The 21,664-nt window shown below is 47.0% G+C and overlaps 1 protein-coding gene across 1 annotated transcript; it reads left to right on the top strand.

Annotated features, from left to right (window-relative positions):
• The first annotated feature begins 205 nt into the window (after positions 1 to 205).
• On the top strand, positions 206 to 21,307 carry ERLIN1 (ER lipid raft associated 1). The gene is given in 13 exon segments (XM_014966639.1): positions 206 to 229; positions 313 to 436; positions 1,691 to 1,772; positions 2,264 to 2,310; positions 8,041 to 8,102; positions 8,898 to 9,023; positions 10,122 to 10,195; positions 15,213 to 15,271; positions 16,282 to 16,373; positions 16,921 to 17,010; positions 17,307 to 17,386; positions 17,579 to 17,722; positions 17,724 to 21,307. Coding segments are annotated over 12 exon segments (1,092 nt in total). The 5' UTR covers positions 206 to 229; positions 313 to 323; the 3' UTR covers positions 17,847 to 21,307.
• The last annotated feature ends 357 nt before the right edge of the window (positions 21,308 to 21,664 follow it).

Raw genomic sequence — 21,664 nt, 5'->3', positions numbered from 1 at the left:
GGCGGGGGCCCAGCCGGGTCCCGGGAGCAGCCGGCGGGTCAGCGGCCCCCGGTGCCGTCCGTGTGCCCGCGGTCTATCCGCCGGGAATGGGGGGTCCTGGTCGGCCGCCGTCGCGCCCAGCGCCGCGAGCGGGAGGGGTGAGGCGGCCTCCCTCCGCTCGCTGCGTGCTCCGGGGCTATTCCCGAGCTTGTCGGGTCCGAAAAAAGGGACCCGTTGCGTGAGGAAGCGGGTAGGGAGGCGGCACCGGGGAGGGGAAGCAGAACGCCGGCAGCAGGCCCCGCCTGACCGCGTCTCGGTCTCTCTGTCCCGCAGGCGATGTGAGGATGACCATGGCCCAGGCTGGAGCCGTCATTGCAGCTGCTGCGGGACTCCTGGTCTTCTTCCTCTACTTCTCCATCCACAAGGTCGAGGAGGGGCACTTGGCTGTCTATTACAGGTACTGTTGTTCCCTGCCAGTGCCCGCAGTGGCGTCCGGAGCCTTCCCTGTGTTTCCCTCTCTTTCCGCTTGGGATTCATCCCTGGCCCCAGGTCACCTCGGGAGGCTCCTGTGTTTCCCTTCCAGGTTTTGCCCCGAGGTGGGCAAACATCATTGTTTCTGCTCTTTTTTGCATCAGGAATGAGGTGGGCCTGGATGGCCTGGCTCTGCAGAACCCTATATGAGTTTTGATCTTCCTGAATCCTCAGCTACTTTTCCTCCTTCCCCTTTCTCTGGGTCACAGTTGGCGTTTCAGAGCTTGGAAGACCAAAACTCTTGGGTTTTCATATCTGTTGATCTCTCCCTCTTACGTTGAGGGCTGTCACCTTTGTTCAAAGACTGTCGGCCAGTACCCACCTTGTTGTTTTTAAATAGGTCTTCTCCCTGGCTCTGGGCTGAGGGAGAACCCTGGGGCCTATAAATGCCATGAACACTATCTGTAAAGCAACTCATTGTCATTCCACAACAGTGAGCGGTTACAGCCACATAATGCCACCTCTTGACTAGATTCTGCTTTGAATTTGAATAAAGGAATAGAGAAATTCAGCACCAGCCTTTCCGCTTTCTTTGCAGTTTTTGTCATATTTCTGCCCTGTCCCTTCTACCCTTTGCCCTCACCACCACCAGTTTCCTTTGCACTGCTCTTGCCCTTAATTACAAGTGTTTTGAGCAGCATGGGCCCTCATGAGATGCTGCAGGAGACCATACTGCACTATGACGATCAATCACTTCAATTTCTCCTCTATCTCCATCTTTTAACCACCTGTCAGTCCCTGTGAGAGACTGCAGGTTTTCTTTGCACTTTCAGTGAGGGACTGTGCTGAATGCCTTGCAGAAATCCAAACTGGCAGTATCACATCAGCTGCTGGATTTTTCCATGGTTACCAGTGAACTATTTAGAGAGGGAAATCTGTGGTCTTGAAGCTCTCTACAATGTTGCAGTGAGGGAAGAATTAAGCAATATCTGCCTTGTCTAAAAATTAATTTCTCACAGAACTGAATTAAACAATTGTCAAGTTGCACCATGCGAGTGTCATAGGCGTCAGACCTTTTGCAGGGGAGGTAGTGGCAAATTTGGTGCAGGTGCATGATGTAATTTGCGCTCCCACAGCTGTGACCCCTGGCAGTTTGAATATACTTCCTTGCTCTCAAAGCCAGCACTTAGTTTTTCCAGTTGCTTGAGCCTTTTCCCCAATTTTCTCTCTCTCTCTGTAGGGGTGGTGCGTTGTTATCTAGTCCAAGTGGACCAGGCTACCACATCATGCTCCCATTCATTACCACCTTCAAATCTGTGCAGGTTAGTATCTCCTCATCTTGGAAGAGGGTGAGCGGAGCAGGTGTTGGTAGGGATATTGCTAGGTGGGGGGTAACTTGGGCAACGGGTGTTTGCAGAGGGGCTCAGTCATGTGGTAGTCAGAGCAGCAGCAGCTCTGAGGAAGCCCTTGGTTGCTTCTGCCTCAGGTGCCAGACCCAGCTGTGTGCTGGGACCTGTCCTATTGTTGGAATCTCCCCTACACATGTTGCTTGGGATGGGACGTCGTGCTCTGGGAGGACAGTCTGTGTTTGTGGCCCTAATTGTTCCTTGGGAGAGCTGCAGGAACTGAGAGCAGGGAAAGGCAAGTTGAAAAGAAGTCTGTCTTCTGTCCACACCTGCAAAAGTTGGGAGGAAGGCAGAGGGCACATTTTTGGTTCTGTGTTCCTGCATAATGGATGTGAGAGTCTGGACACAGCATCATCTTCCTGGAGAATGGAGAGGTTTTGAGAGCACTGGTTGTCTTTTTATTTCAGACCACGTTGCAGACTGATGAAGTGAAAAATGTGCCTTGTGGGACAAGGTATGTTTTTCCTTTATATTCCTTCTGGTGATGAACAAATGGACTCTATCGTGTGATTTGCAGCTAGTCATTGACAGTGCTGGGACACAGAGGCTGAAAAGTAAAGGCTCATACCCTACAGTTAGTCCCAAACATATGCATGTACATCACACTTGGAAATATTAGAGCAGGAGGTATGGAAAGGAACGCTCTTGCTTTTGCTGGAATCAATGCTCTCAGGGTATTTGCGTTTATATTAATATTACCTTGATTTTTCTTGGTTGCTTCCCTCAATTACTCTGCTAGCCTGTTGCTTGTTCTTTGGTCTGCCCTCTGCTTTGCAGTATTTCTACGCTGAATCTTGTGGCTAATGCAACTGGTGACAAGTGATTTAACACAATGGGCCAAAGTAAAGGGTGAATGGGAATCCTTCTGATGGGAGATGGTTCATTTCAAAAACATCTCAAGAAAATGAGTCTCCTGCAATCATTTGGGCATTTTTGGAATTGACGTTTCACCCGACTGAGAGAGTGACACAGAATGAAGAATCCTCTGCATGGGTGGCAGCAGCCTGCTTTGTAATTAAGCTGATTCCTGTTGCAGCACAGATCTATAGTTTTAACAAGCAGAGCAGTAACAGGAGGAGAGGGCTAGTTGAGCTGGGTTGCAGATCCTGTTGTGTTGGTTCATTCACAAATTAAAATGATGACTGGATCTGTTTCTTAAGGACAAAAACACAACTGATGGTAATTGTGCTTGTGTTTTATCTTTAGGGTACTCAACGTTATTTCTGTGTAAAAGAAAAAAAAGGTTAATATAACTTGAATGATGACACATAACAACTGTGCTGAAATTAAAAGCTGAACGTTAGTGGCAACATCAGTAAGGCAGAGTTCGTTTCAATCTGGTTTAGCCCTTACTGAAATGAGTTCTTGGAATTATTCCTATAACAACTCATCAGATATCACTTGGGCTTTAATATTAACATAAAGTTCTCTTGGGCCCTCACTGTTTTTAGTTTTGCATCTTAAACCTTTCAGGAGTGTCTGTAAATAAAGCGAGTGTTCAGTGCTGCTGCCAGGGCTTTGTCTGAAGAGACTCTAGGTCAAGTGGAAAGTAATTGTGGGAAGGAGGAGTAAGGCTCATTGTGTTCTATATCTGTATCTTTTAAATGGCAAAGTTAAAAATAAGTCTTTAAAAATAAGCTTTAGCAATGTGTTAATGACAGCTTTTAGATCATAAGTAGCATAAACAGGAGTAATACTTCACCTTTGGGACGCTGTAAAAAAGCGTCATGTCTTTGGGCCAGGGGTGACGTCCTGCTGTCCTGCAAGCCTTCTCAACAGACCAAGCAAAGCTTTACGGTGAAGCTTGACCGCATTAGACGTGCTAACACAGTCAAAATTAAATTGTGCTGCTTTAACCCTGCTCGAGCAGAGAGGTGGGACGAGATGACCTCCAGAGATCCCTGCCAGCCTTGACCATTCTGTGCATCTGTGATTTAGGAGCTAGATATTCAGTTTAATTCTTTATAGTTAGTTCATTAAGCTCCTGTTATGTTTCTGCATGGAGGATTCAGTTGTGCAATACAAGTGGTTGTGCAGTTCCAGATAATAAACATGCTTTAGAACACTAAACAGCTGGTGAAGCACTTCTTAGTTAATAATTGAATACACTTAAGTCTAAAGGTCCTAGTAGCCCTGCCCATTTTTAAGGTGTTACTGCAGGAGTATTAAGTTTGCTGTATTTGCACCGAAGTTGGCCACTGCTCCATGCCAAAACTTTGATTCCACATTTCCATAACAAATGGATCAAATCTGAAATTTCACTCTCCCAGCTCAAAGTTCATCACAAAATAGATCTGAAACAGTTTAAATTTCTGTAATTATGTATTAAGCCATCAGATTTTAAAGGTTGAGTTTCTTTTCTCTCATATTCCTACTTCTGTCCTTGTATTCTCATCTGCATTAAGAAGTCACATCCCCAATTTCTGCCTTACCTGTCCTTACCATTTGTACTTGACAGCATTAGGTGAACATGTTAAATATGGATTTCAAAATACTTTGGCACTAGGTGACTGTTTTTCACAAAACAGTGATCATCCCAGAGAAAAAAAAACCACTTCATTACAGCAGGTGGAGTATGTGTCTGCTCTAAGCTGTGAATTGCCTCTGGTGTCTGAGATTTCTGGTTTTCCCCAACAATAAAATATGTACACAGTTCCTTGGACAGTTCACCAGTTTCCTCATGGCACATCTGCTGATCGCCAAAAACTGACACAAAATCAGTTCAATAAACTAGTTTTAGAAGAGCAAAGTATTCCAAAGGACTGACTTGAAGAATTAATGGAGAATTAATATACCTGTGCGTATATTAATTGTGGAATACAATAAATGGGTTGAAAAATGGTGTCGTGCAAATATTGCATGAGAGAATTATGTAAGTTGCATTTTTCTTATAAACTTAACTGTAAACAATTATGCTAAATCTTGTACAGGTTTTTACAACGCCAAGAGACAGTAAATATCCAGGACACTAAGCAGCAACATTGCTCAAGCATTAGTTGTTTATTTGCAGAGGTGCAAGAGTCATCTTGTGCTCGCGCTGCAGATAGTTGGCAGGAACGCTAGTGGAGCACTGGAGGAATGCTGTTCTGGGACAGATCCTGGCTCGTTAGGCAGCCACATGGAAAATTGTGTCATCAATATTGCAAGTGGATGTATTGCATTAATCCCTGTATCTCTAGACAGGCCAGATCTGACCTTGAAGCCCAAGTTTTACATAACCTGATTGCCTAACCTCGTCTCGGCTTTTCTGTGGTCAGCTCTAGCAATAAGCATTAAACCTTGACCTTATTTTATGTCCCCTTTTTTTATGGCAACGTCCTTCAATTTTTCGCTTGTTTTCTCCTGGCTTGGCATAAGCTAAAATCCTGAAATGCATGAGGCTTTCTAAGGTCTGCTGAAATCGCCTGTTAGTGTTTGTTAGTCCCCTGCATGCTTTCACCTTGTCCTGTAAATTTAGGCACTATTGCTGCCTAATTGTGCTTTGACTTCTACCAGGTGCACATAGCCTGTGTGTTGATCCTCTTTTCAGACTTCCTTCTTGTTCCTCTGTCCCTGACCAAACATCCTGCTCAACTAAGTGTTGCTCTGCCTGACCACCCCAATCACCAGCTCTGCAGTGAGGACATTTGGGGGTGTAAGTAGCTCTTGCAGAGGCTGCAAATGCCAGTGTTAGGCTGCAGAAATGGCAGTGGAAAGTGCCAGCAAGTGCTGGAAGTTTCCACGTGAGAGTCACCCTGCTGAGAGTCACCTGGGAGACAAGGATGTTTTGAGAATGGTAGTGGCTTGTCAAAATGGCAAGAGCACCGTCTGAGCCAGTGTTTAAGCTGCAGGTGTCAAAGGGCAAGTAAAGCAGCTGTGGATGATGAGAGCATTTGTACAGTTCAATGTCAACAAGGTGTGTTAATAGCTCCAAATCAGTCTATGATGCTCTGTCAGGGCAACTGTCCCAAAACTGCCCAGGATAGGATCTCCTGCGGCCCAGGAGTTAACTAACATCTTGTGGACCAGGCAGTTTTAGAGGATGTCTTGTTTGAGATACTCAGTTTAAGATCAGAGTGTCACAGAGTTGGCTACTGGCTTTACAGCAGCAAGGTCCAGAGGGCCATCCCCACTGCACAATATGAAATGATGGTGGCTGCAGCAGCTGGCTGGCTGGAAACTGCAGTGTAAGTGCTTTGTAGGCTTGGTTTAACCTTAAGCCCTTGGTGGGGAAGTGGCTGGCCAGTGTATTTGGACTCTGAGTGGCACCTCTCTCCTCAAAGCTATTGCCTGACCAACAGGATTGCTATAATTCACTTATGCCCCACGCTGGTTGAGATGCTTGGCAGGGTTGCTGTGGGTAGTGTTAAGGTTAAGTCAGATGGACACCAGGCAGTCCTCTCTAGTCTGAGATGCCAGCCTTTTTTGCGTGTGAGGTGATGAGGGGCTGTGGATGAGTCCTGTGTAAGAGGCAGAATGTCTCAGGTGCTCTTTTTCCTTCTCATATCCCCATAAAATTGAAATGCCAAAAGGACCTCAACATAAAGAAATGCAGTGGTGGAGATTCTGTCGGAAGAAGCCCACACACTCTGCTTTGGTTCCCTCACCAGGATATCTAGAGGATACCCCAAGATGGTAGCTGAGTTTCCCTGTCCTGTTGGAGATGTCATAAGGAATAAATCGAGAGGATGAAAGCAAGTTCAGAAAATCTCAGGGAGTGCTGTTGAACAACACTTGCAATGATCCACAGTCATTTGGTGGGACAGTTAGAGTGCAGAACAAATGAGATGGAGAATTATAACCGCTTGCGCAGCCTGACATACCCATAAAGAACTCATAAACCTATCTTATTTTTAAAGGATAGTAATGGCTTTTAAGAGAGAGACAGCAAGAATGACCATGGCCTTAAAAGAAATTTTGAGTGAAAAAGAGATTAATACTCTTAATAGTAATATCTCACTGGGAAATAAGTCTCTTCTTTAGCCACAAATACTTTTTCTGCTGGCTTGTAACCTTCCAGCAGGCAAGCTTAGTCCATCACCAATGTTTTTAGCTCATAGCTTGCCAGGAAGCAGGCATGTTGGCAAGAGTGAACACAGGTTGTGCCTGTGAGAGCCTTTTTAAAAGGACACAGACATGGGCAAGTTTGTGTGATTTTTCTGCACTTAGCTTTCAACTGCCAGAGATTAAGATCTGCAAAATCAGAAACCAAGTTTGTCATGGGGATAAGTTTGAGACTAAGTTTGGAAATGTGTGAGGTCTGCCTTTGGGGACCAGCTGTCTCTAAACAGTTTTTGCTAAGGCCTCTCATTTGTGATTTGCCTTTGCTCTGAGGACAAAATTACAAGAGTGCTTTAAAAATACACTTTTCAATAAACTTACAAGCTATTGAAAATTAAGGGGTTTTGTTCTTAACTGTAGAGTTTGGGATTTTCCGCAGTGCCACAGGTACCTAAGTGGGGGCATGACCTGCTGAAAGCCACATCACTAAGAGCAGAGGCTGGGATCCAGCCCTACCTCTGATTCCCTCTTTTCTCTACTGCTCCAGCAGCACATGATCCCTTGGGGAGAGGACTGTGTGCAGGCTTCTTCCAGGTGTCTGGAGCTTCTTGACAGTGCACATGCCTGGGCACGTTCACACAGCTGCAGTGTTACTAGCAAGCTGTTTGCAACATGACATTGATACAGGGAATGTGAATTAAACTCTGTTACATGCTTTGTTTCTTGCTTTCTAGCAAGGGCTTTGTCAGATTTGTGTTGGAGTTAATAAACGCATGAATTTAGGGGCTTTTCTATTTAAAATGTTTTTGCTGCCTAGAAGAGCTGTGGTGTGTTTGAGTTTGTGTCTGCTCTGCTGCTTGCGGGTGGTGTCTGCTCTCCTTGTTGCCTTCCCTTTGTTGTTCTGGACTCTCCCTTTCTGATAGTTGCAGCTACATTCCTGTTAAAAAATGTTTTTCCTTTGCTGGCAAAGCAGGAGGTAACAAAGCTAAGTGAAAGTGCTTTGCAGACTTGCTGGAGCATGCTTTTGTTTTATGCAAAGAGAGGGACCAGTCTGTTCAAAGCGAGGGTTTACTCAAGAAGTCAGACTTGTTCTGAGTAAGTTTAGTAGAATTTAGTAAAAATGGGGGAAAAGATGACTTTGCTTTAAATATGCACCACCATTAACAGTTGCGGTAATAATTCATGAATTCTGTTTTTCTCATAGTGGTGGTGTTATGATCTACATTGACCGAATAGAAGTTGTGAATAAATTGGCACCGTACGCAGGTATTTCCCATCCTGTTTCAACAGGCAGCACTGTCACTGTCCTCGCTCATCCTGTAGCTTGGTTTGCAAGACTTCCATTTTCTGTGTGTCCATATCCTTATAGTTCCCAGTATGGTAGCGCTTAGTTTTGTGCCTGTGTCTGCAAGCTTTTTGAAGAGCCACAGATTTGCAAAGATGAAAATAAATTCTAGGATTGTTTCTCCCCTGTACATTCAGGAATGTGATGGGTGCTCAAGCTGGTCTATATTTTGCTGCTGAAGGGGAGACAACCTGTGAAACCAAATACATGGGACAAAGTCCCCAAGTGCTTGTCGGCTCAGCTGCTGGGAAAATTAGAAAGGCAAAGCCTGTATAGAAGCCTCTGATTTCACCAGCTGCTGAACCAAAGACTCACACAGGTTTTTACTTTATAGTAGCATCTGTTCCCATGCATGCAGGTCCTAGACAGGCTTTACCTTTTCGTTTGTTTATGCAAATCATAAAACAGGACTGTGCAGTATATCTTGCTGTAATTACTCTGCTCTTTGAAGTCATACAATCCCAGCAGTGCTAGTGAAGGGGACCTCTGCAGGTTTCTCCTCTGACCTCCCTCCTGCTCACAGCAGGATTCTGACTAACAACTGGGCAGGGCAGCTGTGGCTTTGTCCAGCTGAGTCCTGAAGACTCCCAAGGCTACCCACCTGTCCCAGTGCTGCACTACTTTTCTAATGCCCCGAGCTGTTGTTTTGTGGTTGTGGCATTGCAGAAAGCAGTATGTGTCAGTGGTGACTTGTGATAATTCCCTTGCTTCCTCAGTGTATGATATTGTGAGAAACTACACTGCAGACTACGATAAGACCTTGATCTTCAATAAAATTCATCATGAGTTGAATCAGTTTTGCAGTGCGCATACCCTGCAGGAAGTATACATTGAGCTGTTTGGTAAGTGGATGGCAGCTGGATGTGCCCACCAAGAACCGTTTCATCTGCCTGTTCTACTGTTACAGCAGGCTCCTGCGAGCAAACATCCTCCGTGCTTGGGTTGCAGGCTAGAAACCAGCTCCTTATATATCTATATGCCACTTCCCATGTAACTTTACTCTTTAATGATTCAGATTTCCACATTTGCACGTGGGAATTTCAGCCCTTTTCCATTTGGGATTGAATTCTGGACACAGGAAGTAGCCACTCATCTCTGGTGTGTGCAGTCATGCTCATTACCTTCACTACGATGATGGTTTTTGTCTTGCTACTTCTGCTTTTAGGCCCCTGTTCTGTTGCTGAATTGACTTTTTTATTTTAAAAACCTCCTTCTGGCTGTTTTTAGCAAATGAGTGCCAGAAGGAACATGCTTTTGGCTCGTTGCAATGCTCTAGTTTTTTCACAAGGGGGTAGCAGTGGTTCAGGAATTAGCAAATTTAATGTTCTGCTTGGTACCTACCTGTGCCCCCAGAGACGTAACAGCATCATGTTCCTTCTTGAGTGGCAGAGCAGGGGAAAATATTAAGAGATGTCAGTGCTGTACTGAGACCTGCCAAATATCTGTGCTCAGAGAGGAGTTTTGTGGTAATACATGCAGCTTAATCATTTCATAACTGGCCATTTCCGTGGGAAGATCTTCCTGGACGTTGGAAGTGACAAAATACATGGGTTTTTTTCAGTAGCAAGTACTGGGTTCTGCAGGTCTGTAGACACTTAAGGCAGAGGGGTTGGTGTGGCTCTGGCTTAGAAGGGGTGGACCTCTACCACAGGCACTGGGTGTTTTTTCTTGCCCAGACACTGAAAGCCATTTGCCCTCATTCTCAGTTCATGAATAGCTGGACCTTTCTAGAGACAGTAGCATGCGATTCTCTGGAACATTTTCAAGGGGGTATAGGAAGGGAAACGATGTATCCCTTCCTATTATATCTTTATATATCTTTAATGCATCTTTATCTTACATCATAGAGACACCTGCTCTTCAAGGCCAGCTGACTCTACCACATAAGCTGTAGGAGAAATTATAAGCTAAGTGATCTCTCTCTTGTCCTCCAAACACAGATCAGATAGATGAGAATCTGAAGTTGGCCCTGCAGAAAGATCTCAATGTCATGGCACCAGGTCTCACTATCCAGGTAGGTTCATTCCCTAACAAAGATTATTCTTTTTTCCACCTCTCATTTGCTCACCTTTCACTAGATTGATGGGGTTTCTTGCTTTGGTTTTCCACTTAATGTGAAATAGTTGAGCCTTGACTTGAGCTTTGTCATTTGAAGACTGTCCATATGATAGTGACCGCTTCCAAATGCTAGTTTTATATTGGATTTAATTTGCAAAGAGCGAGAAAATGTTTTTCTTTAAACTACTTCTGGCACCCCTGCAGAGCTGGGCACCCCAGTGTGCCAGCGCAGTTCCTACAGGTAATTGCAAAAGAAAAGAGCTTCATCTTTTCCACGCTTGTACTAGAGATAGCGAAAGATGTTATATCTTTAATGATTTTCTGCTTACACTTAATGTTAGAAAATCATGTTTAATTTTAGCTGGGCTATGGGACATACTGGCTTTTTGATATGTTGAAGTTCCAGGCAACCAACTGGGAAAAATATTCTTTTGGCTTGCAAGGGCTAATTTGGAAATCTCTGCAGATTTACACTGTAGGGGAAGAGTGAGACCAAATCTGTTTTGCCATTCTTGTTGCCATATTTAGCTGGGCTGGCTGGCTGTGTGCAGGGAGGGGAAGCACGTGAAGAGCTATGTTGCAGCTTGTTTGTGCACAGGCCCGCTCTGTTTTGGTGGGGGTGAACCACAAGTAGTGTCTTATCACAAAGAATTTGAGATGGCACCTCTCTTCTAAATATCCAAGTTAACTTGCGCTGTACATCGCAGAGAGATTTCCAACAAAGTTCATCATAATAATTATGGTTGTAATGTAAAGGCCCTTTTTGATCTCATGGTATGGAAGGGTGTAAGCAAAGCTCACAGTTTTTTGCTGGGAGCTGTTAGCTACAGGGTTAAATCTGATCTTCAACATACACATATAAACATATCCCATCTCAATTTGGCATGCCTGATCTTCACTATTGGTCAAAAGGTGAACGATATCCTGCCTGCATCAATCCACACTGAACTCGCCAGACTAGCAGTCTGAAGAAGTGCCCTAACTAGTGAGGAAAGTGGTTCATCTCTACTACTTAAGACACTGTGATTCTGCCCTCGTGTTCCTATTGTTCCCTTTCAAAACAGAGCTGCACCTTGCCTCTGCTAAAATTGTGCCACTCTCCACGTGCAGTTGTGTAACCCAGATTAACTTAACTGTACTTAGAATTGAATTGTTTTGTGAACTCTAAGGGAAATAATTCTGTATTTGGGCATAAAACTTTTCTCTTGAAGAGCACGTTTGCACCCATGAGTGCTTCAGAGATCACTGACAATTCGTTTTTCAAAGAAGTGACACAATTCATTATTGAAAAGATGCTGTTAGAGGGAATTAACAGCATTTGTTTCTAGGTTTAGTAAAACTAATGTGTATGAAACCTTCACAAGTCCTCCATGTTGCATGATGTAAAACATTCTTTCCTAACTGAAATGGTGGCCACAGCCTGAAAAGAAGTGGAGACCAATGGATGGAAAGAAGTGCCTAGGGACAGTGTCATAGGGGAGGCTCCCACACTTCCCCTGTGAAAGTGGCACAGCCTTGGGCTTGTCTCAAGTGTGTTTCTGGACAGAAGCACACGCCTCCTGAGAAACAACGCTGAGAAACCAGAAATCCATGTGCATTTGCGGTCCCGGGGCCTGGTGGGATAGCTCACATGAGTGCAGTGCTGCTGTGGATGGGTACAGGCTCTCTAGGGAGGATGGGCTGAGAAGGTGAGGCAAGCAGGGTCATGCTGCCTGCATAGAACTGGCTCACATAATTTGGAGCTTCACTTTGGGATGAATGATGAACAGCTGAGATAAGAGCCAATATAGGTAAGAATCAGACCAACATGGAGGACCACATGGTCTTTATCTGCTGCAGATCACCCATTTAGTAAGATGAAGTAGGTAAATCTGCCTGTCAAAGACCACAAAAAGCCTCATGATCACAGACTCTAGTGTTCATGGAGGTCTCTGACCACCTCAGTATCTGCTGGAAGAGCAAGAGGGCTGGGTGCAAGGCATGCTGGATGTTTCTGTGGGGTGTTGAACACAGGTTTTGGCAGCAAAGCTGACTAGGGGAGATACTCTGCTGGACCTTTTAGAAATGAGAAAGAACTGGTTGAGAGGTGAAGTGTGGTAGCAGTGTGAGCTGTAGCAGCTGTAAGGTGGTGAGTTCAAGGTCCTCAGGGGAGCAAGGTGAACAGGAGAATTACCAGCCTGGGCTTAAGGAGAACAGAACAGCTTGTGCAAGGTGTGCTTGTCGGGATCCTGTGGGAGATTGCCATGCAAAGGAGGCCAGGAGGCCCCACGTCATTGCCAAGGACACCCCAAAGTGTGGAAAGGCAAGCAGGTGAAGACAGAAGGCCTGTGTGGATGACCTTCTGACTAAGCTGAAAAGCAGAAAGTAATCTCACAAAAAGTGGAGTGGGGATAGATATGTTGGGAGGAATAAAGCTAGTTGAACTGAGAGTGCAGGGATGGCGGTTAAGAAAACCAAAGCTCAGCTAGACTTGGACCTAATGATGGCTGTGTAGGGCAACACAGAGGGCTTCTGAGGTGTGTCCACAGCAAAAGGAAGGCCAAGGAAGCTGTGAAACAGGGCACATAGTAACAAAGGATGTGGAATAACCTGAAGTACTCGACACCTTTGACTTCTTTTTGGCAAGGTCTGCCTTTGGGCTCCCCTAGCAGCAGTGTCTGCAGAGGTGAAGCTTTTTTTTCAGAGTTAGGTTGATGGTTGGACTAGATGATGTTAAGGTCCCTTCCAACCTAGACAATTCTATGAATCTATGATGTACCCATAGTAGAGGACAACTGAGCAGATGGACACACACAACCCTGTGGAACCGTGTGGGATGTATCCCAGGGTGCTGAATAGCTGGCCTGCACATTGTGAAGCCACTCTCTTAACTTTGAAAGATGGCAGAAGTCAAGGGAGGTCCCTAATAGCTGGAAACAGGCAAATGTCGCACTCATATTTAAAGAGGAGGAGGATCAACAGAAGAGGAGAAGTACTGTACCATCAACCCATTCCCGTTCTCTGCAAAGTTTACATTGCCATCTCGGTGACTTTCAGCTGCATTCTCAGGCTTATTGGTATCCCTTATACTGAGCCTCCCCACACTGGAATAAAAACTGCCTTCAGCCTGCTGCTGAGCTTTTGCCAGTGCAGCTCAGAATGTGGCTGGACTTCATGGCCATGTGGAAAAGATGCTCTCATATAGTCAACTTGTCTTTTGATTCTGTCATGCTCTTCATTGCAAAGCTGTTGCTCAGCTAGTTAGTCCCAGCATCTCCCAGTGCCTCAACATTTGATTATTAACATACTGGCAGTACGTTAATACACGGTAGTGTTTCCATCTAGTAGATTTAAGTAGATTTCACCCTTAGATATATTGAGCCATTCGCTTGAAAAAGAAGCAGCTACTGGAGATTTTCAAAGACCTGGCGGCTTTCCTGATTACAGACTAATCTTTGCTTGTGTTGGAAAAGCCATCCTTCTGGAAACTTGTCTTTGTTTTGGTGCAGGGGGTATTATGGAGGTTGAAAGAATATCCATCTGCGTACGCTGCAGTAGCTGGTGAGGTGAGCTTTCTGCCTATGGCACCTTCCTAGGGACTTGGTAGGAGCTTAGAAAAATCCTTTCACCGAAGGATGTTCTGGTTCAGTGTCCCATATATTTGCTTTCTTTGCTTGTTCAGAGAAGGAACAGAATTGGAGTTGTCCAGCCTGGGGAAGAGAAGGTTCCAGGGAGACTTTATTGTGCCCTATCAATATACAAAGAGGGCTTTTTACCAAGGCCTGTAGTGACAGGACAAGGGACAATGGTTTTAAAGTGAAAAAGGGTAGGTTTAGATTGGATGTAAGGAAGAAATGTCTTACGATAAGGGTGGTGAGACAATGGAACAGGTTGCCCAGAGAAGTTGTGGATGTGTCCATCACTGGAAGTGTTCAAGGTCAGGTTGGACAGGACTTTGAGCAACCTGATCTAGTGGAAGATGTGTATGCCCATGGAAGGGAGAGGGTTGGACTTGGATGATTTTGGAAGGTCCTTTCCAACTCAAACCATTCTGTGCTCTGATGACAGGCTGGCTCCTTCTCCCCAGGCAAGGTGTGTTTGCCACGACCAGGATGCCTGTCACATGGAAATGGTTCCCTTTTTGCACTGTGTACGAAGACTTGCCTCTGTGTGTCCATATCTCATTCCCTTCTGTGGGAGCCTCTCAGCTCTTTGCAGACATTCTGAGCCCAGAGAGAAGGAGCAGATTCAGCACTAGTGGAAATGGAGCAGAAGGGTTGTAAAGCAATTAGACAGCTGTGGACTGTCAATCCATGTCTCCTAAAGCTCAGTAATGATCCACACAATATGCCAGCTGAGCAGCAGTAGCTCCTGGTCCTGCCTCTGGAGACGTTTCCCTCATATTTCAGAGAGAGTCCTCCACAGAACAGCTTAGCGGCTGTCTCTGGCATGTACCTGAGTTGGGGTGTCAGCATTGCCGTGTACATCAATCTTGATGACCCACAGTTGCAAACAGCAGCTGTCACCTGTGCCCTGCTGCTCTCCCCCTCTTCACAGCTATGTCTCTTAATTGTGTTGTCACTTTTGCAAGCTTTTCTCCTGGAAAACCCGTTCCTGAGCTTGTTCATGAGTCCCATTCTTGAGCAGTACTTTAGGAAGTGTTGTCTGGTGATGTTTGAAGAGTTTTTGGAGTGGAGAACTAAGTTTCTTCTAACAAAGGTGGTGGGCCTCTTTGGCAGTCTATTCCACAGGCCTTACTTGATCACTCAGGTGCAATAAAAGGAGCAAAGACATGAAATACAAATGTAAGGCACCTCAGTGAGAGTGGCTGTGCTCAGCTGTGTTGGACAAGAGGATTGGGAACCATTATGTGTTGTCTTGAATCAACGTGGAGTTGTCCAGAGCACTACAGCTGGTTTTGCAAAGACGTTTCTTAGTTATGCAGCTCACGTCAAAATGTTTAACTCAAAATACACTCACTTCTTTTTTCATAGGCTGTGCGTGTTACAAAACCTAAAATTCCAGAAGCCATCCGGAGAAATTTTGAGCTAATGTGAGTATATAAAAGTGTATGAATTGGTTTTGAAGGTCCAGCACAGGCATAATGCTATTAGAAAGCTCTTACCTGGTGCTCAGAAGGTGAGAGGTGGGCTCTAGACAGTGTGTGCTTGACTGTGTGCACTTGTGCATTCTGTTTCTCTATTTCAGTAGCTCTTTCACCTTGAAGCCTTTCAACCCTTCACAAGGGTTGTGCGGAGTGTGTATCAAGGATATGTTCCTACTCATTTATGTAGAGAGGACACTCATGTAGACACCTGTAGGAGACTCGTAATCTGAATTCAGGGCTCAGGGATCTGTATGTCTCATCCATAAGCTCCCCTCCAGCGAACTCACAAAATTGCAAATAGATTTTACATACCCGTGATACATACCCATGGAGATCTCCTTTGGGAAAGGGCTTAGACGGCAGATCCAACGTGGCAGCTGCAGCAGGTCAGTGGGAGCCGTGTGTGGGCGAGTTGGGGCATCCTCCACTGCTTTGGGCCCAGTCGGAATGCCCCACTTGCATGGAGACAGACTGTTCCCTTGGGGCCGAACAGAGTTTCCTGTGATCTAGCTGTAATGGTGCCCCTGGGGCTCTCGCTGTGCCCCTCCGAGCAGAGTCCAGCCCTGGAGCCTCTGGGACCCCTTTGGGCAGGGGAAAATGCCATTGGGTCTGGCTGAGCAAGACCAGCTCCCCCAGCCTCTCCTCAACGCCCTGGCCTCCACCCCACACCTGCAGTAGCCCTGCACTGAACTCACTCCTTGTCCTGAGGGCTCAAACTCTATATAGCATCCAGATGCGGGCTTACCAGTACCAAATAAAGAGAGTAATCACTTCCTTCGACCTGCTGGTTACGCATGCGCTCATACAGCTGAAGACAGAGCAAGTCCTCCTGGCTGGGCTGTGAAGACATGATGCTGGCAACTAGTTGGCTTCTTGTCCCCCTGGCCTCTCATGCCCTGGTTTGCAGAGCTGCTCCCCAGCTCTGTTTCCTTGTGATATTGTTTCTCACCCTGCAGGGAGGCTGAGAAGACCAAGCTGCTGATTGCAGCCCAGAAGCAGAAGGTAGTAGAGAAGGAGGCAGAGACAGACCGGAAGAAAGCGCTTATTGGTATGTCACCAGCTGCGAGCACTAGCAGACGGGGGCCAGACTGAATTTTCATTCCTGCATCCCCTAGTAAGCTGGGGTAGGACATTGTCTTTCATTGCTAACAGCTTCCCTGAAGGAGGCACATCCAGGTTGCAGCAACTGTCATTTAGAAAACATGAGTGTTTGTTCTGCTGTCGCTATGTCCCACCTCCTTCCCCATAGCAGAGAGCAGCGAAAACCTCTGCCTTACAGCGAGGCTCCTGCTCCAGCGGGCCAAGAGGTGACAGATCTGCCAAAAAGCTGCTTGGGCTTGAACTTAAATGTCCCTGCACTGGGGGGACTTATGCTTGTAAAAGGGATGTCAGGCAGTGCAACTCTAGAAACGTTACTGCTGTGCTTTCTTCCTATAACTATTGCTCGGCGTATGAACTGATGCTGTGGGATCTGAGCAGAAAGGGAGGCAGCAACTTACCGGCGTGGCAGGTTCTGTGGTCAGGTGCTGTGGTTAGGGTTCTGGTGCTCAAGCCCTGAGAAGTGATTGTCTGAGCTGAGCCTGTTGTGATTGCAGAGGCAGAGAAGGCTGCTCAGGTGGCCAGGATTCACTATCAACAGAAGATTATGGAGAAGGAAACAGAGAAGCGAATTTCTGAAATTGAAGGTAACTGTGGTGCTACCATGCTGCTGGGGTCATCTTTCAGCTAAGGGTGGCAGCAGGTAGAGGAATCTCAGAACTGGGCTGACAAGCATCACCAACCTGCAAAAATAATAAAGGGTGCAGTAATACAAGGTTGTTTACTGGGGTCGTTCCTCCCCTTTGCAGGTACCTCTCCAAGAAGCCACCAGTGCAGGTATACGGGCGCACCTGGGTCAGCTCATTCCCATAGGACAACCTCAGGTGCTCAGTGTGATGGAGCTAACGCTTGTTTTCCTGTCTGTCCTCTGTTGCTGTGTTAGACGCTGCATTCCTAGCAAGAGAGAAAGCCAAAGCTGATGCGGAGTACTACACTGCTCAGAAGCTGGCTGATTCCAACAAGGTGAGCACTTGAAAGCTGGTCAGAAGAGGACTTGCTTACTCTTTTCCTCTGCACAGGAGATAAGGTTCAGGTGGGCAGCACAGGAAAAACACTTCATTTAACAGCCCACATCCCAGGAAGCAGCTGCCTGAGATGAAATGTAATGAAGCCCAGAAGGCTGTCTCTTACAGTCTCTGGTTTCTTTTTTTGTAGCTGAAACTTACTCCTGAGTATCTGGAACTAATGAAATACCAAGCAATAGCTGCCAACAGCAAGCTGTATTTTGGTGACCGCATCCCCAACGTGTTTCTGGATTCCTGTGCCTTCCAGCAAGCCAATCTGAGGACTGACCAAGAAACCAGCCTTCCTTCACAGGAGGCCCCAGAGACTTCTGGAGAAAGCCACCTCAGAGCAAAGGAAAGCACTGGCTGACAGAGGTAGAAAAATACCCAGTGTAGCTCAACAGTTGGCCCGGCTGTGAATGGGGATGTTGCCCTATGCTGGTGGGGCAGATGCAGCGCATGCATGGACATCTTGTATATAGGTGGCAGTTGGGTTGATTTTCTTCTAGCAACACATTGCAAGTGCTCTGCCTCTTCTGTTTCTTCCCCTATTAAATTGGTGCTTCCAAATGAGGGTTAATCCTGTACTAACATACCTATACTGGAATATTAAAAGACAGACACCAGGAAAGCCTTCCGCAGTAGGTGCAATTATTTAGCAAGTATTGCTCTGGAAGTGGGAGATGTGGCTATGAGTGCTATATTTCTGCACACTGCTCATTCCCCAGTGCTCCTTACTGAGGCCAAGCGAAGAGGTTTCCTTTGTCCTGCCGATGAAGCTTCGCTTTGTAGACTCCAAGGCAGGTTTTTACCGGCACTATTTTAACTCTCCTCAAGGATTCCGTTGGAGTAGGCTCTCCTTGGCCAGTGGAGGCTGCGTGTTCCTGCTCAGGGCAAGGCCTGGCAAAGAGTGATTTGGTGTGGAATGGGTTATTTGAATAGGGTCTGCATAGCCATAATGTTCTTCTTTCCTGTAGGCAGTGGCACTAGAATATAACTCGGAGCAAGCAATCTCTAATGGGCTTCTCTAACTCCAAGCAAGAGCCTCACGCTGGCTGCCTGTGACTGACTGTAGTATGTTTCAGCTGGGCAGCTGAGTCTCACCTTGCATCCTAAACTAGATTTCAGAGTGTGTGGAGCACCTCTGAGCAGCTGGTTGGGAACAGAGCTGGGCAATCTTTGGCCTGTAGGACTTTTCTTCAGGAAAAGGGGGCTGAATTTCCACTGCTTTGCCTTGCTGGCAAAGTGAAGGGGAAGATAAGAGCAAAGGGACCTCACTGTGGAGCAGATCAGATGTTTGACACCTCAGCTGTAAAGTATGTGAGGCATCACTGCTCCAAGAGGAAGCAGGATGTGGCTCCTGTGTTTTTGCAACAGCTGTGGTTGGGAGACTGTTGCTGGTCCTCTCATTGCTGGCCAGGCTTTGCTGCGTTGTGGGGCTTTTGACTCGAGCAGTGCTAGCCGGTGATCTTTTCTTCTGGTGTGCATTGTAATACATCCAACCCCTGTTCCCTGTGTGCCACTGCAGGGTGAGAGAAAGAGACGTGCTTGGGGAGGGAAATCTGCTGGTATGGTCTGCATTCCTCTTTTCCTCTCTCCTCCGCTTTGCCTGTGAGGACATGCTTGTTTCTATGACCTGTTTCTAGTTGCATTCTGTGGCAATCCCGAAAGACAATGGCTCTGGAAGCAACTGGCAAGATCTTGAGCTGAAACACTGTTCCCCAGTAGGTAGCACTGCAGCATTGTCTGCCTCTGAACCCCACTACGTGTTCGAGACCACCTCTCCTCCACCTGCCTGGGATATCTGTACGTTCATCCTGCTTTCCTGTCTTCTCGGGTGCAGCCATGGTGCGATTCACCAGATGGGCCAGTTGGTGTTGAGGTCTTCTGTCCCTGGCAGCGTCTGCAGCCTTGTGGAAAGGGGAAGGAACGTGCTTAGCTTTTGCCTTGGAAACGTTTAACCCAGAGCAAATGGCTTGAACTTCACCTCTGCTAGTGATTTCCCCAAATAAGATGTGTGGGCTTCAGGCTTTCCAGTGCTGCTTTCCTAGCCTGTGTGGCTTGACTCGAAGGATGGAAGTGTCTCTCCTCAAGGAAGTTTGGTAACATGTGGTGCCTTATGGTGTCTCAGCTCCTGCCCTGGCTGCCTCTGCTCCATCTCTGGGACAGAACAGGGATGGATTTACCCTGTCTCTCCTGCTACCACCACCGGCCAGCTTGGGTAATACATGACTGTGGGACTTCCAAGCAGTTTTAGGTGGTCTGTCTTTCTTCCATCTGTCTGCAAACTCCCAAGGCCTGGTTGGTGTTCTGCTTCAGGATACCAGCTCCTTTTCAAATCCAGCCATGACAGGAGCTGAGGACCAAGGCCATGGCCCAGTGAGAGGCCAGCTGAAGGTGCTGAGCACCCATCCTGGCTTCCAGGGAGGTTGTGGGTTAGCATACTTACCTCGTGCTCTAAGGAAGAGAGGAAGGGTACTGCTGTCACCAAGAGGAGAGGTTTCTCAAGTTTTCGCTGTACACACCTGGTGCACAGGGGTTGTGGCACAGCCATGTGCCTTGCAAATCCCAGCCTTGGGAGGGCTATGCCAGCTTTTTTTTGCATGGAGGAGCTCACGTTTTCACCTGCAGAAGGATTGAGCAAACGCTGCCCTCCTGGCAAAGAGCAGCCTTCAAAGGACACTGGTGGGCACGGGAACAGGAAGGATGTCTGTATGTCCTGCTAGAAGGCAGCTCAGCCAACAGGCAGGGCCGAGCTGAAGCCTGTGGCTGATGGCAGGAGAGGAACAGGCAGGCACAGCGTTAACCCCGTTAGACCCTGCAGTGCCCTCCCAAGGAGAAGGGCACTTGGGCAGTGGGGATAGTAGTGTATTTTGTAGCTGTGATGGTTGAAATGTCTCTTGAGGTACTGTTTGACTTACAAGGTCCCTTTTCTTCTGTGGGAAGGGCTTCAAGAAGCCAGCGGAGTTGCATCTCTCTGACCCTCCACCTCCTTGGTATTGCTGGCTTGTGGCAGCTGCTTTGGTTGTATTTTGCGACAAAGGCAGCCTTTTTAGAACAGAAACACTGCTGCAGGAGGCATAGACTTATCTCTGTGTGGTACTCACTGAGGTTGGACACTACCCAGTGCTGGCGTCAAACCCTGGGCATCGGGCTGGGTGGACAGGAAAGGTTCTGCCAGATGACAAGAAGCAAGGGCATGAGGGGAACCATTAGAAGCAATAACCAGGCAGCTCACTGCTCTCCTGCAGGGATCAGAATGAGATCCCAGTGTGGAGAGTGGGAAAGCCTTCCAGGCCGCTGGAGGAAGGGCTGCTTCTCTTTGGATCTGAGCCTTGCTGGGCCTCCCTGCAGCCATCCAAGTGGATGTATGACTTTACCGTTAGTGGCTATCACTCTGGCTAAATGTCATCCTGCTCTGGTTGGATATGCATCAGCCACATCTGACCCATGTGGTCTGAAGGACACCGGGGGATGCTTCTGTGGTTTGAAGTCTTGCAGCAACGTGTGTGTGATGCTCAGCATCTTCTGCAAAAGCCTCCTCCATCCCTCTCTGTTTCCCCAGCCCACTGTTTCAGAAGCCTGACTGGTGTGCAAGAGGAGGGAATTGCCATGGCTTTAACAGTTCCATCTGGGCTTTCCTTCTCTCTAAGCTGGAAGCTGTGGAGCAGGAACATGGGTGCAGCCAGGAATGTGGGATTGAACTGGTTTTTCTCTCCATTCAAAAGGCCTCTGTGCTCCTGTGTGACAAAAGGGGTCTGCCACTGGATCCACACCTCTAAGGAAACACAGTATGTTTTCAGTATGTTCAGGTTTACATGAACAATGTTTGTGTGATAATGTTCTTTTGATAAAGCAGAATAAAATTATTTTGTTACCATTTCCTTGGTGGTTTTATGTGTTCTAGGGCCCGTGTCACTGTAGGCATGTGAAGGAGGGGGGGGGGCATCTGTCCCACTCACCCTGCAGAAATGCTGCATGTCCCCAGTTGCAGGACTGCCACCCTAGGAGCCTTATGAGCAGCCTGGGCTCGAAGAAAACTGCAGGTTGGTGGAGCCGAGCAGCAGGGGCAGTACTTGGGAATCCTGCTCACTTTCTGCTGCCATCCTCTGAAGCTCATGGTGGGAATTGAGCCTTGCTGCCCTGTGGCTCATGTTTGGCCAGTGCAGGAGCATTTCCCAAGCAGGCACGGCCACTGCATGAGAGCTGTGTCCCCGGGGACCATGGGCTGATCCCT

Source organism: Calidris pugnax, unplaced genomic scaffold (assembly GCF_001431845.1).
Source record: "Calidris pugnax isolate Ruff unplaced genomic scaffold, ASM143184v1 scaffold53, whole genome shotgun sequence".
NCBI classification, from domain to species: Eukaryota; Metazoa; Chordata; class Aves; order Charadriiformes; family Scolopacidae; genus Calidris; species Calidris pugnax.
Note: the sequence above shows the minus strand (reverse complement) of the source record. Positions and strands in the feature narration are given on the sequence as shown.